Here is an 18,553-nt window from a genome sequence, read left to right as displayed (position 1 = left end):
AATTGATTGAGTTAAATGTCAAATGTGCCTTCTTAGTATCATAAATAGTATCATAAAAACACAAGGATGTTTGAACAGGAGATCTACTGTTAGTAATATGAATATAAAAGATCATTTAGATAAAAATAAATGACTTCTTCTTAAACTTAACCATGCGTTATTAATCTTAGTAGGTCAGCTGGTTAGGCAGATAACTAATAAGTAGACTAGGCAGTAAAAAGCATGTATTTTTCTTGCTTCTCCTCTGCTTCAGTCAGTATTCAGTTAAGTCTTTGCGTTATGCAGTGTTTTATTTGGGCACCTGCTGCAAAGTGCAACACTTGATAGTGATAAAAATAAGCACATAAAAGCTGTTTCTGTTTAAGCATGTAGCTGCCATGCTTTATATTCTTTCACTTCCTGGTCTCGTCATCTCAGCTAATAGTGCAAAAGTTCAACCAGGCCCAATGCGCAAATCTGTTAATTCAACACAGCGGCCCATAAATGAGTGATATACTGTATGTATGAGTGCGTGTTTCTGTGTGTGTTTGAGTTGATGACAGAGAAGGAAGTCCTACTTAGACCAGTTGTTTTTTTGTTTTTTGTTTTTTCAGATGACCCATTTTGCATGCAAGTCTCTGCATTGGAAAAAAAACAAACATTTTAAAGTGGTTGTAAAATTGTACTCTTTCAAACGTTTTATTTTAAAGGAGACCTATTATGCTTTTTCATTTTTTCCTTTTCTCAAGTGTTTTATATACTTTCTTGCACATGTAGAAAGCCTTGAAAGTTAAAAAGCTCAAAGTCCACACCAACAGAAGCTCCTCTCTCCCACAGAAAACACTACTCCAGAAACGCCTCGTCAGTAGCCCCACCTTTGATTCCATGACTTTGTGACATCACACTACATCACCATGTCAATCATTTGCATAATTTGTGCCTGGTTTGTAGGCCTGGGCCAAAAAATCGATTTTTATATTTTATATTATATAATTTTTTATATTAAAGAAAGTTTTTTTTGACTTATTTTTTTATTTAATTTATTTTCTAAAGACCAGCTAAAATGTAGCAGTTTAGTTTATTGTAAGATGTTGGCGGATGAGAATGTTTTTTGGGAGGGCAGGTGCACAGTTGTCAAAATAAATCTCACAAACTGATGTGATGTGTGTATTGTTTTTTGTAAATATGACTTATGATGTATTATCAAGTGTTTGGTTCAACCTGTTCTTGTTTAAGGAAAGAAAATCACAATTGAAATATAAAATCGCAATACTTGTTTAATCAGAATCACAATTTAAATCGAATCGGGACCCAAAAATCGTTAGAGAATCGAATCGGCACAAAAGCGTATCGGCCCAGCCCTACTGGTTTGGCACATAAGAATTAATTGAACTGAATGAACTGAACAGCTGCTCTTTTGTTGTTAGCGGTGCTGGCTCAGGCATTTGAGGGCTAACCAGTCACAGCAGACTAGGTATTCGGCCTTAAAGAGACAGGAACTAGAACAGACAGACAGAGGGGGAATACAAAGCTGCAGCACTGGACAGTATGAGAAAATGGATGTGTTTTTTAAGCATTAGAGGATGTAAACCTATTCTCGTGGTAACCCAATATAAAATTATGAACCTGTAAATGAGCTTAATATGTCTCCTTTCATTCATTTCCATTACTTGAAACTGTAGATAACAACTTGAAAAAGAAAAAGAAAGATTTTGGATACTGGCCCAGACTGACTGAGATCATTTAGTGATGCCAACAAGCTCATTAAGCAGTTACAGTTACAGTGCAGCTACAGCTATAACAGTAAGTCTGTAGTCAATTTCACACATTGCTGAGTTCCACAAAATGCAAACAGGAACCACATCCCATGCTAACAATGCATTGAAATGTACTCCAACATATTGAATGTTTATATCCCTTTTTGTTGTCACGAGTGGATTTCAGTATTTGATTTAATAAATCCAGCCAGAGCCTCAAAGTAAGCTTTGTTTACAACTTGTCTAAACCCCAAGACACAAAAGACAAAATCACTTTACTTTTATATACTGTATTTAACTCTTTAACAACTCTTTTACAATTGAGGCTTCATAACGTTATAAGGCTGCATTAAACAATGTGATAAAAAGTAAAGAAAGTTTTAAATATGCTAAACTACTGCAGCATTAGCATTTCTGCTCATCGTGCTGTGCATGAAATAAAGATACAGTAGGGCAGAATGAAGAAGAGCATGTGTCCCATTAAGAGCAGGATGTAGTTTTTTGTTGACATTTCAAAAGTACCTGAAAAAAGCTTTTGAGCAAACACACTGACATGAGTAAATTCAGGTGACTCCCAGTGTCACCACTTTCCGGTTTAACGCGCGGCGCTATCGAGAGTCCATGAAACATGATTAGAGCTGGAGGAGCTATAGAGTTCAGGCCCTGTATTAACTGCTTTGCAGACACTTACAAAATCTGAAATAGTACTATATCTAAAACCTGCTTACACACCCACTCACCTAACCCTCGTCTCAAACACTCACACTCTCTCACCATCATACCCACCTCCACACACACTCCCTCCCAGTCAGCACTGTAAAGTTGAAATTGATATTGCCACTACAACTTGTAGTACTACTGATGTTACTGCTATCAGTACTGTTGAAACTGACAGCAGTCACACTGTCCAGACTAACTAATTTAAAGAGGTCATCAAAGGAGCAGAGGAGTAAACACTGGTGTCATTGAGATGACACACCCTGTTTGAATCACAGTCTTTCTTTTGTAAAACTCTAGTGTATAGGCCGAAACTGAGATAACCTTGATTACATCACTGTGACATCATCAGGGTTATTCAGGCTTGGCACGAATTTACTAGCGCTAGTTAAGTAACTGTTATGAGTAAATTGATCTTTGTGTGTAAAATGTCAAATTTGTGTCATTTCCTTTGTTCACTCGAGATTTTCAATCTTAAAGCTGCTGAAAGTAGTTTAAAATGAAAAGAAGTGTTAAATATCTCTGTATTCCAACTGTACTCACTGTTACAGTGTTTGGTCCAGTAACTCATGTCTCTCCTCCCCATGCTCATGCAGCAAATGAGAAGACGTTTTCTGGTATCCCTGCCCACTTTATCCAATCAGGACAGAGAACTCATTAAGGAGGCGGTCCTGTCTGCTCGTGGGCACGCGGAGAGCAGGAGGGAGGGGATCGTTAACTGCAGAACGGACAGGAAGTCAGCTAAAATGACAACAATGCTTACAGCAGCTTTAAGATCTACTGTCTGCTAGTAATTACTGCACATTTTGCTTCAAAGTCAGTGAATTACAAGATTGAACTGAATATAAAAGAAAAGACAAAGATTGTTCTTCAAATCAGTCAAATCCCCTACTATCAAACTGAACTAGATTTCCAATCACTAGTTATTAACCCCCTTAGGGTCCTGACACACCAGGTTGATGGTGGACTGTTGATAAGCGTCTGTGGCACAAATTTCCCACACTGTTGCCACTAGTCAGCCCTTGTCGGCGGCTTATACGTTGACTGAGTACACTGAATCGCCGGCAGAGCCCATCAGGGAGAGAAATCTCTCTCAATTAACAAGAGGAAAACACAGAAAAAGAACTTGAGCTTGTCACTTTACTATCCATGTTTTCACCGCGGCTCCTCCTTAATTTCACCTCCACCTCTTTGCCAGTGCCTTCTGCAACTTTTTATGTGGCTATATTAGCAAAAGGGGTGTGAAACTGCTGTGTTATCATGACAACGGTTTGTATATCTTCCTGTCTCCCTTTTTGAATAAAGATCGCCACCGCCTTGTGATATGGAGAGATATTTCCTCCCACGCAAGAGCAGAACGTACAAGATAGTTGGTTGTCAGCTGTAGTGTTTGCGGTGTGTTCAAGTGCAGCTTTTAGGCATTGTTCATCCTCCGTGAGTTATCTTTTCAAAAGGAATATCCTCATTCATCCCACTCACCACTAACACAGGAGTAAAACATGTTGCAGCCCTTTTCATGTGTGATGTGGGGCCGAGTGTTTAGAAGCTGTCATTCAAGACTGCAGCAGGTGATTTCAGTCATCAGCTCCTCTCTGGCTGAGGGTCAGTTGTTGGTTGGAAACCTGCATACATGGCTGGGCTGCCTTACTTTTTCCACACTCTAGTATTCATCATCCTCAGGTGTGATGAGCTGATCAGTGTGAACTACTACACAAATAAACATGTTGTGAGAAGTGACAATTTGCTAGTCGCATGAACATTCGCCCCAAAGTTCAACTGTGAAACCTGACAAATAGTTGTTTTCCACAAAACACACACAGACGTCTTGAGTTGCCCTCCACTTATCTCGATCTTGCTAATTATATCCGAGGTGCGTGTGTTTGCGTGTGTGTGCCTGTGTACGCAACAGTGTGTTTGACTTTCCTACTTATGCCACAGACAGCTGTTGTTTGTATTGCCCCAAGTGCTCGAACCCACTTTGTAATTAGCTCTATCTGTGTTTTACTTTACTGAAGTGATGAGTGTGTGGGTGTGTGTGTGTGTGATGGTGGTGGTGCGGCACCGCTATTCCAATTCTGAACACCCTACCCACCCCCAATCCCTTCCCTTCATCCACACAAACACACACACACACACACACACGCACACACAAGCACACACACAGCCCCAGTCAGCAACAATAGCTCCAACACAGAAGCCATGTTCAAAACAGCTGACATTGAAAAGTGTTCGTTTATGACCTCATTCCAAAAGAAGTGAGCGCATATGGAGCGTATGTTCGCACGGGATCACACCAAAACAGTATTTATCAAAGTCTACTTGTTTACACACACAGAGAAACCTGTTGAATCAAGCAGCAAGCTCACCAACAAATCTCCTTAAACCAATGCTAGAGTCAATAAAGTCACATTAATCGGGATAAATTAGAGTGTTTTGCACTATTTTGAAGACTTGAATAGGAAAGTTAAAGTTGAAAAACACAGGCCTTGTATAGGAAGGTGAGGGAGGAAATCACGGCAAGGCATGCATTTCTTTTTTTTTTTTTAAGCGAGAGGGGGGATGGGTGGCTTTTTAGATTGTCCCTCCTCCCTCTTCCTCTGTCTTTTTTCCTCTTCCCTCTCATCTTTGTTCAAGGGCTGCCTGGCTAAAACAAGACGCCCCTGCACGCCGAAACCAAAGTCATAATAAATGAGTCAAAAGTGGTTGATGGAAAAAATGAAAAAGAAAAAGAAGTCGGCAAGACATTGTCACTGACTGGGAGTTGGTGTGTTTACTTGACAAATTGTGTATGACTATTGTGTGGTGATGGTGGTGATGGTGGTGGTGAGAGAGGGTGAAAGAGAATGTGTGTGTGCACGGGAATGAGCGGGTTTGGTGTCAAAGGAGTGGCAGGAACGTGAACATGAATAATTAAATATACTTGTCTCACTTTTGTCACTTAGTTGGAATATTCACACATTTAACTGAAGATCAACAAGCAAAACTTTGACAAAAAACGTCATCATTCATGCTGTTTAACTTCCTTTCCGGTACGAATGATAAATCATCAAAAAGACTCAGGAAGGCATTAATCATCACCATCATCTCCCCGTTTTCCTTCTCCTATCCATCACCATACAACTGGCTCTGGCGTATCTCCTGGTTTTAATGACCACTCATGACGCACAAACACAATTTCAAACTCCATCTATATGCTGTGGGTAGGCAGGGACACACAAAGCTCCCCTCTCTCTCTCTCTCTCTCTCGCCCTCACAAAGCCTGCATGCCTCTCATTTGTAAATCACTTAAAAAGCATGACAAATGTGCATTGGAAAGTTTCAGAGCGTCCCCCTTTGAGAGCGTTTGCAAGTCTCTCATTCACACCGCTCCTCCGTTACACAACTGCATTGTACTGACTGGACATATAGCTTGGCGTTAGGCGCATGCTAATTGTCGCTTAATTGCTATCAGTCCGGAGCAGAAACACTGAAGGTAATTTGCAGCGTGCATTAGCGTTGTCTTTGTTTCACTCCAGTTTAAAATGATGGCGGCAGGTCAGTGTGATGTGGCTGATTACATTCGGCGTTTTCTCGAAGCTGCACTGAAAGGAGTTTTGCACTTGCGAAATGATTTGAGCGCACGGAGAATGTTCGACTGAAATCCAAAACAAAGGAGTCTTGTCCACAACACTAATCCCACAGGAGCATTTTCTGCCGTATACTAGGAATTACTCAGTGTTTCAATCATGTGATGGGCCATCAGGCAGGGGGGTTACAGCGTTTCCTTGTGTGTTTGGGTCTGAATGTAGTCTAAGCTGATGGGCAACGGCGAGGAATTTAACATCGCCACGACAGCGTTTTACAATTTGGGCTGTGGATGAAACGTACTGTAGTTCATCTCATTTATCCAAACATGTGGGGAAAGGAAAGGGAGGGGCACCAGTGGCAAGATTTTGAACGGTTCACAAAGGGGTCACTAATAAAAAAAAGAATGTAACCAACATTAAGTAGATTATCTCTCACTGCAATCTCCCCCGAGGCAAACAAATGTGTCGGTCCACAATGAAAAGAAATCAAGGTCAAAACATCTCTAAAGGTTCTTCACAGCTCCACCGACCGGCACAACGATCCAAATATCAAGAGATGGACATGTACTGATTGAACACTGATTACATTAGCAACAGCAGTATCAACAAGCCATGTCATTTAATATCAACAATGCAAAATCTTAAGATGTCAGGGAAACTTTTTTAACTCCTAACCTCCAAAAAATATTATGGGCCAGTGTTGGTCTATCACAGATGTATTTTGATATCTGTATTTGTAGTCCAATATGAAAACTTTTTAGGGAGCGCATTATTATGCAGAAAAAGATGCTTGGGGTAATTTCAGACAATAAAGTTTACTGTTAAGCTGTAAAATATCCTGCCTCCATTACATATCTGTCACAAGTGTTTGATCACCACATGTGACAGATCATTGCAAAAAATGTGTGTATATCACCCGATTTATCAATATTTGAACTTTTCACAGGCCTCAAACTGTAAAATAACAGTTAGCAAATAACAAATGACAGGAAATACTGGACTAACCTAACTGTACGTAAAGGAAATCAAACAAGCTCTAGCTCCACCAACAGTACTTATGCACTGATATATCAGGATCAGAAATGAATAATATATTATAATACTATATAGTCACAGGGACCAGTTTACTGCAGAACCAATACTTTTACTTTTATATATCAATGTATCAGTACTTCAGTACACTCTAAAATCTGACAAAGTGACTTTACTTAAAAAAACTGAGGAAAACCGATTACTTCAAAATTAGTAGACTAATAAGCCCATAGGACTTAAAATTAATAGTCTTCTTTACAGTTCTTTACAGTGTACTGTAGTGAAGGATCTGAGTACTTCCTCCCACCACTGTTGCTCATGGTACATGTCTTGCAGGAAGACAGATCTTGCATTGACTGTGGCTTTGTCAAAACTTTCAACTGCTGGGCTGGTAGACAAGCCTCATAAATGTAATTATATGATTAAAAATATGTAACAACCACTTTCAGAACAATGCCACTTGTCAACAATGACTGGATGTATTACCGTCTGTCTAGAGACTAGACAGTTATTACAGACATGAGACTGGATTTTGGTCCTCGCTTCAGAGACAGCATGCTGAGCGAGTCAACCAGAGAGACAAACTGTTAAAAAAAGCTGATTTACCCTTTAAGGTTTTAGTCATAGATGGTCTTTCATATCTGTTATGTGTTTCATTGTTACTGAGAGCGGAACTTATGTTCAAGTCTTTAATGTCTGCCTACAGTTTATTGTCAGAGGTCTTTAAAGTTGCTGCTCTCACAGGAAGTTACACTGTAAAAAGCATGCAGCACTTCAGTGGAATCAACTAATCTTTTAAATATAAGTTTTACTTAGAAAACAAAACTGTCTTCTTCAGAACCTAAACATGTTCCTATAACTTTAAATCTTTTGGCTTAAAATGATAAGTTGGATGGATGTGCTGTACAGAGTTCAATTCACTCATTAAAGTATGTTTCTATAAAAAACAATATCAGCATATAAGCAGACTTTTCAGCATGCATTGTTGTTGATTTATTGTCTAAACTCTCCTGAGACCTTTCTTGTTTTCAGTTTGAGGAAAACATGATTGTTTATTTTTACCTTCATCAAAATACTGTCAACCTTGAACAGATTATTAAACTGTAAAAACAAAATACTACCGAAAAAAATACAAACTGAAAAGTTTGTGTACTGGCTGCCTTAAAATGTTAAGTTGACTGAGTTTGAGGAGAAAATATAAGATAATTTTGTAAAGATTAAAAACAATAAACTTTTTTTGTCATATAAACTTAATTATGGTCAGCAATGTTTTTTATTAATGTAAAAACAACTATGACTCATCTCAAAATGTATGAAAGACACATAGTTTCCATCACCTATTTTCCTCAACCTATGAAAAAGCAGGGTGTCAGGAGAGTTAACATGCTGGGAAGTCTGCTAATATGCTGATCATGTTTTTAGTGGTCTGAAAACAAAAATTGTATGTTTAATCAACTTGAAATAAATACAACTTGTATATTTACATTCAGTTAATGAGAAAGGATTAGTTGATTCCCTTTGACTTTTTACAGTGTATTGTAATTTACTAGCAGCAGTTTCACATAATGTCTTTGTACCAGTGCTTGAACACAGTAGCTCCACAGGAGCAGCTGCAGCTGCTCTTTGTGTGAAATGAAGAACTGACTCTTCAAACTGAGAGAAGGTTCAAGGAAATCACATTTGTTTACATGTGTGACAAAACAGTGGTTGATGCAACTTAATATCTTGAGGTTATTGAACATGTTTTCTCAATTGTAGCTAACAGTTGTTAGTTGTTTCCCAGAAAAGTAAATATTCTCTCTGAACTAATCTAATCTAAACTAATTATTAACTATTTAACTTAAGTTAACCCAAATGTTTAAGCAGTTTAACTTCCATTTTAAGAGTTGAAACAGCCCAAAACTCTTTACAGTGTACATTTAGTGTCCAGCCTGCTGTTGTAAATACTTGACATTCTTGACATAGCAACCTTAACTATGTGTTTGCCAAACCGTTTTAATATTTCTTTGTTGGTCCATCTGTCTATGACCATGCGAGTGAATTATGGCTCTTGTAGTTTGTTACATTTTAAGGGATTTACAACCATATGAAATAATAACAAAAGTATTGGTTACCTAACAAACTGGCTGCCAAGCGATTGTTGCCATCCTCACATAGAAACCCTGACAAAGGACTAACACATTGCCCATAGAGGAATCATGTTATACAGCCAATCACTACTGCATGAACTCCCCAAGCACATGAGATGTGCTCGTTACTCTCATGAGCCATAAAATACTGAGGGTCTGTGCTGCTGCTTTCACTTCACCTCTTTTAGTGTTATCTCTATCTTAATGAGACCTTCAAACACGCGATGCTAATGGTTTGTGTGTAAAACGAGTCAAATACTCCTCGATATGAGCTTGCAAACTGACAGGGAAACGAGAGACTGGGATCATCTGGTCAGATCTATAAACTGTTTGAAGAGGGGCGGCACCTCTCACGCTATCACACCTGACAATTTAAACCGATGCAGCCATCAGATCTTCACAATCCACCCATAAATATGCCGCAATGAAAAATTAATGAGGTATACTTTGTCCAAGGATCAATTATTTATCTCTGCACAAGATTTCAACACCTCCATTAAGCGTCTGGTCACTCCCTACAGGACTGTTATCTACTCCACTTCAGCACAGCTCACACAGTGAAAGGATTTCACAACGCATCAAAGTTTCCAGCTCTTGAACGCAGCTCCCTTTATTTCTGCACTTTGGTATCTTTGGTAAAACGCACACACATAATACACATTTGCACACCTCTGCACCCACCACCACACCCACCCACCACCGCCACCCTTGTGTCTCTGTATGAGACCCCTGCCTCCTCCCTATTGTCATGTTAATTACCTGTTTGCTCTTTTTTGCAGGAGCCCACCATCCATCAAAGCGTCTCCCAGCTTTTCATCTCACACAGCGCATCTCCACCTGTAATTAGGTTTGGGGCGAGGGAGAAGATGGATTTTGCCAGCACCCTGCAGAGGGAAAAGAAGACATTAGGAAGTCTCCGTGGCTGTTCTGGGACCAGCCTTTAATGGTGTCTAATTGATCTGAGCTGTCATGGGGCCATGGCTTCATGTGGTAGGAAGCTGATTATCCTTATGTGTCATCCTCAGTGCACAAGCATTAGCTCAGCGCTCTGGCTTTTACAGTCTGATAAGGTGGGCGCATACAGGTGTGTGTGCAGGCAAATGCAACTCCAATCTTTATATACTCTGCATCAGTGTGACTAACAGGAGGGGGTTGGGATCCTGTTTGTGCTTATGTCTATATGTGCATGGCATTCAGGCAGTCACAGATTAGTATGCACTGTATTGCTGTGCGTATATGCTGAGGGTATTTTTACGAGTGCGTATGCATGTTCGGTATTTATAGTGGCTGAGGAGAGGCTGTGCCGCGGTCAGAATAATTTAACATCCAGATGTGCGGAAGCTTGAGGGAAATCGATACAGACGAAGCAGGTGATGAGCATACTGTCATAATGCAGTGAGGATGGAGAGGGATTAATATTTAACAGTAATCTGGACCGAGCAGATGGCTGTTGATAAAAACGTTGAAGAGTGCGAGAAAGAATTTACATCAAAGCCTTGTAACCACAGTAAACGGTAATAAAATAAGCTGAGATAATAATTAGGAGGAGATGATAATGACATATTTTAGTAACACTTTAGGGAAGGGAAGAAGACAAAATGTTAGGGAATAAGGGTGGTCACAATTTTGTGTTTGAGAGGGAGTTAAATAGAGCATTTTAATTAAACATTTTTAAATGACTGGATACATATTTAAAAGATGCAATATGTAAGATTTGGCCACCTTGCAAATTCATACTCCAAACCAATAGGGGGCAGCATATAACCAGGGTAACTGCTAACTGAAGCTGCCATTAGCTAGTTAGCTCAGTTAGCCATGCAGCTCGTGGTCTGGACTGGGAGCTTGGAGCAGTGGGGAAGTGTTATGTTTACACCACCAGCACAGGAGCTTTGGACTGTGACGGGTCGGGGCAAGCTGGTTAGCTATCTTCAGTCGATATCTCAGCAAAAATACAAAGACGTCATATCACTAAAAATGTTATTTTCTTCACATTTGGTTGGTAATTTTAGTTGTTTCTTAATCTTTTCAAGTTGTTTTTGTTAACTAATTTAAAAGCCCCGTCATTTTTGTTCCTTTGCATGACATAATTGTTGTAATTCTGCTTATATTTAATATCTGCAGAGTAATTTTCAAAAAGCACCTACAGGGTAATTTAGCTCTAGGTCCCCCATACACACACATATGTTGTTTCCTGTATATCACTTGGACCTATCAGTGGCCAGTATGCAAGGATGTGCCATATTGGATTTTTGCTGATATCCAATATGCCAATATTTACCAACTCACTTTGGGACATACTGCACATATTTTTCCACCTTATTGCAGAAAACCTCCTGTTGTGGAATCAACATATTATTTTGCCCACTATTATCATATAGACCCACTGGCAGATGCAAACATACAATGCTTTTTAAAATGTAGATATTTACTGGGCAAAATAAGCTTAATTGATTAATTGATTGGGCATAATTAAAGCATCACCTTGTTGTCCTTTCATATCTGCAGAAATGGTTATTTCAGGCTGATTCCATTTTATGTTTTTAAAAATATTAATGGCCGATTCCTTGTAGTATTTCCTTGGTCCCCTGTATTCTAATGCAACTTGATCTAACGCTTGTTATTGACAGCTTTGATCGCACTGGTAACTGAATTAGAAAGCTCTCATCTATTTAAAAACCCTTCATGACGGTATGATGAACATGAATGTATGTATGGAAGCAGCGGATGTAAAAATGATGGTGTATGTGTTTACTTCCTCGTGTTGTGTACTGTAGGGACGTCCATGCTGCTCCGCTGACCTTCAGCATGAAATGAAAAGTGTCTGATGCCTCTGGTGTGTTTGGAGGGGCTTTCTCTTTTCCGAAGATGGACAGCCATGCATTATTGATTACAAAACACTCCTGCAATGCTATTTCATCTCTATAGCACAGCTGACCAGGAACTGAGGCTTTATTTATTTTATTTTTTTTATCCCAGATTCAGTGTGCACCTTTTTGTGTGTGTGTGTGTGTGTGTGTAATGCTTTACTTGTTTGCCCCCTCTCTCACCTTCTCTTCACTGTAACACCCGGTGGGAGGCTAAACGGTAGATATGCAGAAACAACTCCCTTATCTCCACATCCCTCTGCACTGTACGCTGACAGAGAATTGCGCAAGACAAAAGACAAAAGGTAGGCAGAGACAAACCGACGTGGAACAATGGGAGGGTGAAATGCAATCTAATGGTTCTAACACCGACTCTGTCACACCTAACAGCAGATATTTGACTTTATGTTTAACCTTTGTGTTACAGCACACATCTGTGTATGTGCTACATATTCACACCTCTCTGCCTACATTTTGTATATTCTAAAGCTCTGCTTATTGTTCCCTGATCTCTTTGTCTCACTATGCTCTACTTATGTTATTTCGCACAACCTGCATGCTGTCAACAACATCTCATTGTTATTCTTATTAATTCTAGCGATGTATTAAAGCGTGTCAATTACCGACTGTGAGATGTTAAATATTCATTCGCTCACTTCCTATTTATATTCTAAATTTCTCCTGTCTCCACTTCTGTAGCTGCAACATTTTATATTCAACAAAAGGTTTATTGAGCTTTATGTGTATTATAGCTTCAATTTTTGCAATGAAATATACAAATCCTTTGCATGGTCAAAAGCAGAGACCCAGCAGACCGGAGAGTGTTGCTGAGTGTGGCCTTACCTCCCCGGTCCCCCCGTCGAGGATGGTCACAGGGGAGGACGCCCATGGCGACCACGGCTGTCAGATGCTGTTTCCATGATGCCAGAGAATGATTGGTTTCATGGATCCGGACGGTGCTCTCTGACAGCGCAGGGGGAGACTCTGCCACACCTGGGAGAAGAAACGCTGGCAGGATGTGAAATGTTAGTGAACAAGGTCATTGCGAGGGTCACTGTAAGACCCCATCAACCCCCCCACCCCCCCGCTCGTCATCGAGGAATTCACAGCCCGGCCTCGTGCTACTTATGAAGAATATCGTGTCTGAATTTATCCTTTGTTTGGAGTCTGACTTGGGCTTTGTCTGCCTCTGCGTGAAGTGGATCTGCAGACAACAATGTCCTGGTTTGAAAAGGGAAAAGCCAAAACAGCAAGGACACCTTTTAGTCAATGGGTGCTTCTTCTCTGTCTCATTAAAAATGGCAACTGAAGCTTCAGATTGCTAAGAAATCAAAGAATAAATCTTTAATCACGCGGGAGTTTTTCACCAGATACCTCACCTGCAAAGTGCTGCAAACAAGCACCGCATTTTCAAGTCTGACTCATGTCTAGCCGGCTCTGTGGAAACGCCAGTAGCATTGATGTCAGTGTTGTTGGTGAGGCTTGTTAGCATGAATGACAAGGCTCGGGATGTGACTCAACAACAGCAGCTCCCTCTCACTACATTTTTTTTTTTTCGCAAAATGAGTTTAGCATGTCTCCTATAGAGGTGGGCTTCCTGACAATCCCACTCCCAGAGCCCGTGACAATTTTAATGATTGATTGCTCCACTCTTGACTGCGGTGAGAGGGAAGAGAGAAGACCACAGAGACAAAAAAAAAAAAAAGAAAGAAGAAGAGGGAGGAAAGAGGGGCGTGGACAATCCCACAAGGTCAGAGTGATGTCCAGTCTTTTGTTTTCAGTGGTGAGATCAGTGGCCTGTGCAGCCGCGAGGGGACAGGCAGAGTAGCCGGTGGCCTGGCAGGAACAGATGTTCTTACACAATGAACATGCACTTGGTTGGTTGCTTATTCACTAAAAGTCAAGGGGCTGACTTCCTCTTTTTGGAAACAAAGAAAGACAGAGCGAAGAGTCGTGGCTTTCCACCTGTAGGCCTGTATCAGGGAAAAATGTTGCTGAGGTAATCAGGCTCTGATGCAGCATGATTTACGTCCTGCTAAAGATACGTCCATACAACAGATGGGCGTCTATTTATGGGCATGATAACATGGTAAAGTTGCACAGTACAAATACTTCAGGTATCTGAAGTAGAGAAGTAGAGAAAGCCCCTCCAAACACACCAGATGCATCAGACACTTTACATATCAAATATTTCAGGTATCTGTATCGGACAAATCCTACTGATTCTACCTTTAAGTTTAATAGTTTTTAAATTATATTAATATGATGTGAGGTTCAGTTACCTTTGCACAGAAATGGCTGGTAGAAATGTCCTCCAGAGGAATACTTTTTGTTTTAATACTTTGAGTACATCACAGAGCCTGCACTTGTATGTACTGTATGTGCATACATTTAGGACCTCTGACTTTAGGTAACGATTACTTCACTGTTAACAAACCATGAAATGCTTTATAAACCATTTATTAAACAATTGTTTATTAAAAAAATGCAGCTGATGTTTATAATACTTTGTAAATGCTTAATGAATACTGTGCAGTTTATCTGCAAACATTATTTCGATGGACATTATAAAGTTGCATCTGGTGAATGATGGTTATTATTATGTTACAGATATTTCTCACTATTCTAAGCATTACACTACACTACATAATGTATGCAACTATAAAACAATACTAAGTAAACACCTGTTTAGCAAGTTGTATCCAATATGTGTCTGAATGGAGTATTTGGTGTCAATTATCTACTAGTTCACCAAGAAATTGTATCAGCAGTTTAAGTTGTAGAATAATGTGAAATGGAAAAATGTTTTTCCAATGCACCTGTGTATAAATTGATAATAGTACAAACAGTAACCAGTGGTCCATTAGATGGAATATAAAGGTCTCAACAAATGTCATTTTATGGTAATGAGCGAGGACTAAATGATAATTCAGCTCTCTCTCAAACATGCAGACACTGTAGCCCGTCTGAAAAGCATTAAAACTTAGAGTAGACTAATAATGGAATAAAGTCCAGGACTTTTCCATTATCTACTACACTTCCTGTAGTTCTGTTTTTAAGTGTCCTTCTAATGAGACATTTTCCTTACTTTTCTATTTATAAGATCTAAAAGCTCATGATATTACACAAGTGTCACGACCAGATGGAACCTGTGCAATCAATGAACCTATACACAACAGTATTAGACATCCATACTCTGTCATTAGTCCTTTATTTGAACATACAGCTCTGCCTTCATAACGCACTGTATTCCATATATAGAGTTCCTATTCGTGTCACTGGAAGACATAAATTCTTTTGACTTCCTGTCATTGTGCATGCATGAAAGAGATGTTAGCGATACCAGCACCAGATTACAAAACAAGGGACAAGCATCTAAAACGAGACGGTTGGATCGTTTCACATGTATTCACCACATAGTTGGCACATTCAGATCGTGAGGAGGTCTGAGTGAAAAAAGCAGTCTTTCAGGAAGTTGAGATCAGTAAGCACAGTCCTAAACAGACAGCACAGTCAGCTTGTTGGCATCTCCAGGATTATTGGCCAGAAATGACCGAAGCCATTCATAACTCACTGCCTCCCTCTGCTGGTGTTAATAGACAATAAAGTCATTTTACGACATGCCTCAAACTCTCCTGAAAAATCAATATGATATTATCCATGTCCATGACACTCTATGTGAGCGCAAAACTACCACATCACACTTTATGATATGTTTATGTCTGATACTCCAAAATGACTTCAACCATGTCATGGGAGAGTTTAGAGTCACCTCTTCATACAGTATTTTATGGTATTGTTTTTGTTTTTTGGTATCAATAATAATCCAGTAACATCTCTACATGTACTATGTGTCACTGGAAATCAATCTGGGTTTCATATACTTTGTGGTGTATTCTCTACTTTAGTATCACTTTCCATTAATTTTTTTCTTGGGGATGACAGTAGTGTTTATTATACTCAGAAAAGTTACTTTCTCCCTCATGAAATAATTTAATTTAATTACTTTATTATTCTCATACTTGTGACATTTGTCTTTAATCCGGTTTATTGACTTTGTATGTGTGCGTATGTGCATGTATTTCTATCTTTGTGTGGAAGAAAATTTGCTCTTAACAAGCTTTGTGTGGACATTTTGGCTGGTCTTCGCAACTCCAACAGGCTTTTTGAGGGTTAAGACTTGGTTTTAGGGTTAGGGTTACAACTATGGTTATTTAGCTCTCAGGGTTGAATTAGGTTTGGACTGGAGAGGGTGGTGGGTTTCTGGGTAAAAACAAGATCTACAGGATCAAACCATCCTTTGTCAATATGTATAGCTTGCCTGATGATTGCTATTTTTTGAGTGAGACTTGTTTTTTTTTTTACTTTTTCATGTTCACACTTAAACATTATTTGCTTTTGACAGCTAATTTGTGGTTGTATGTTGGTGATTAAATGAGGTATGGACCCATTTTAAGTCCGTAGTTAAACAGAAATATATTCAGAAATATGCACAGCATACATTTTGACATATGGTACACAGCGAGGGTAATAATGCAGTACCCGCCTGTAGGGCCTAATTATGTTAGCTATTAAAATAAATTAGTGTTGCATATTGCCAAAAGATTTACTGTAAGTCTTATTACCACAAACCAACAAACAACAGCGTTTTGTGGGCCCCTGAGGGTCTACTAACAATATAGTTAACGAATAGTTACAGGCTACAGCTACAATCTCTATCTACGAGAGCTGGGCAATATATCCATATTATATCATTATCGTGATGTGAGACTATTGTGATATGGCATTACTGTTGTCTTTTCCTCGTTTTAAAGGCTGTATTACAGTAAAGTGATGTGATTTTCTGGACTTATCAGACTGTTCTACCTGTTTTAATAATTGCCTTTACCTTTAAAATATTGTCGCAATACCAATATCAAGGTATTTGGTCAAAAATATTGTGGTATTTGTTTTTGTCACCCATTCCCAGCATTTATGAAGTGCTTTTCAGGAGATTTCAAAATATCAAATAAACAGTATGTTGTGTATCATGATATAGTCTAAAAAACATCCATATATTATTTTAATATATATAGCTACTGCTCTGCCATAAATTCTGCCTTTACAAAGAGGACGATGCTCAGTTTTGATTGGCACTGTCAAAAAAGTAGCCTATTATTAAACTTCATGTTTATTATTGAGGTTTGCAGTGGCGTTGAACTGGACTACATTATATCAAGAGGTGTTTCCAATATTTTGTCTACTCTATTTAGGCCACGTAGGCCCACATGAGAGGGGCAGAATGGGAACACATTATAATATAATGCACTCCAGTACAACACCACCACCCACTACTATATCATAAATACATATATGTGTGTCTGTGTGTGTGTGTATACATATATTATTCTTTCAAACAATGTCAACAAAAAAATAAATAAATAAATAATGTTTTTGTATTTCTGGTAAATTGATTTTGAAACTATATTTATACTTACATATAAGTTATTCCTAACTTACAGCCTATTTTGAAGGCATCTATAATGGATGCAGCCACATCATTTGAGAACAACTAAACTGGCACTTACTGTAAATAGCTTCTATTAATATTTCCTGAATGAATTATTCATAATTATAGTAAAAGTAATGATGGCAGCTCACTCACTCCCTTCTCAGCTGCTGCTGTGGTGTGTACCTGGAGGTGCATGTACACTGAAGCAGACTCTAGATGTCTCCCTACTCCGTGCAGCTGCGTGTCTCCACGGGTACGATGCTGCTGTCTACAGATGACCGAGTCGCCATTTTGAAAAGCAAATCGTTCACAGCACACCCACCCGGAGTACTGGAACTATGCCGCGGGGCCGGCCTCGCAAACTGAGAGTTAAAAGCAACGACGACACAGGTAACAAGTACCAAAATGCAACGAATAAAAAATACAGATCCAGGGCTATCCAAATAACCTGCTATTATATGGGCAAACATCTCTGCATCTCTTATAATAACACTTCAATGTAGTGTATATAGTCCCCGGATATAGTATTGCGGGTGGGCTTTGCTTTGTGCGGCGAAGGAGTGATTGAGGCGGAATGATATTAATAACATCTCGGTGCCTCTTCTTATTGGCTTCCAGTCTAAATTGGTGTCCGTGAGGGGAAGAACCGCGGTGCTGTGCATGCTGTTAGTCAATGTGCGCCTTTTACACTTAATATTTGTTTATTCATAATTCGTCGTTAGCTTGTTGTTGCTAACTAGCGCGCTTTTTGCTACCGCTAGCTTCGAGGCTAACACGCCAAAATGTTAGCCATTGTTATTTTTATCCAGTGAGGCACTGTAGCGAGGCTGCCCAGCCGCTGATGGATCGGTTGTGTGCGGTCAGAACCAGAAGCTGCTGGTCACATTCGCAAACAGACACGAGCTAAAGGAGTGTTAAAATATGCGGTCGGGATGTGCTCAGTGCGCTAGCATTTTTGGTGTCATCGTCGGATTACAATATTTAGGTTAGCTTAGTGGTGATGACACGTTAGTCTGAG

The 18,553-nt window shown here is 39.5% G+C and overlaps 1 protein-coding gene across 1 annotated transcript in view; it reads left to right on the top strand.

Annotated features, from left to right (window-relative positions):
• The first annotated feature begins 17,852 nt into the window (after positions 1-17,852).
• LOC141011850 (zinc finger protein 236-like) overlaps positions 17,853-18,553 on the top strand; it is a 56,565-nt gene continuing 55,864 nt past the window's right edge. Inside the window, exon 1 of the mRNA XM_073485175.1 lies at positions 17,853-17,925. Within this exon, the coding sequence (XP_073341276.1) occupies positions 17,874-17,925 (52 nt within the window). The 5' untranslated portion in view covers positions 17,853-17,873. The remainder of the gene's footprint in view (positions 17,926-18,553) is intronic.

The sequence above is a fragment of the Pagrus major genome, chromosome 17 (assembly GCF_040436345.1).
Source record: "Pagrus major chromosome 17, Pma_NU_1.0".
NCBI lineage: Eukaryota > Metazoa > Chordata > Actinopteri > Spariformes > Sparidae > Pagrus > Pagrus major.
This window is presented reverse-complemented; position numbering and strand designations above follow the sequence as displayed.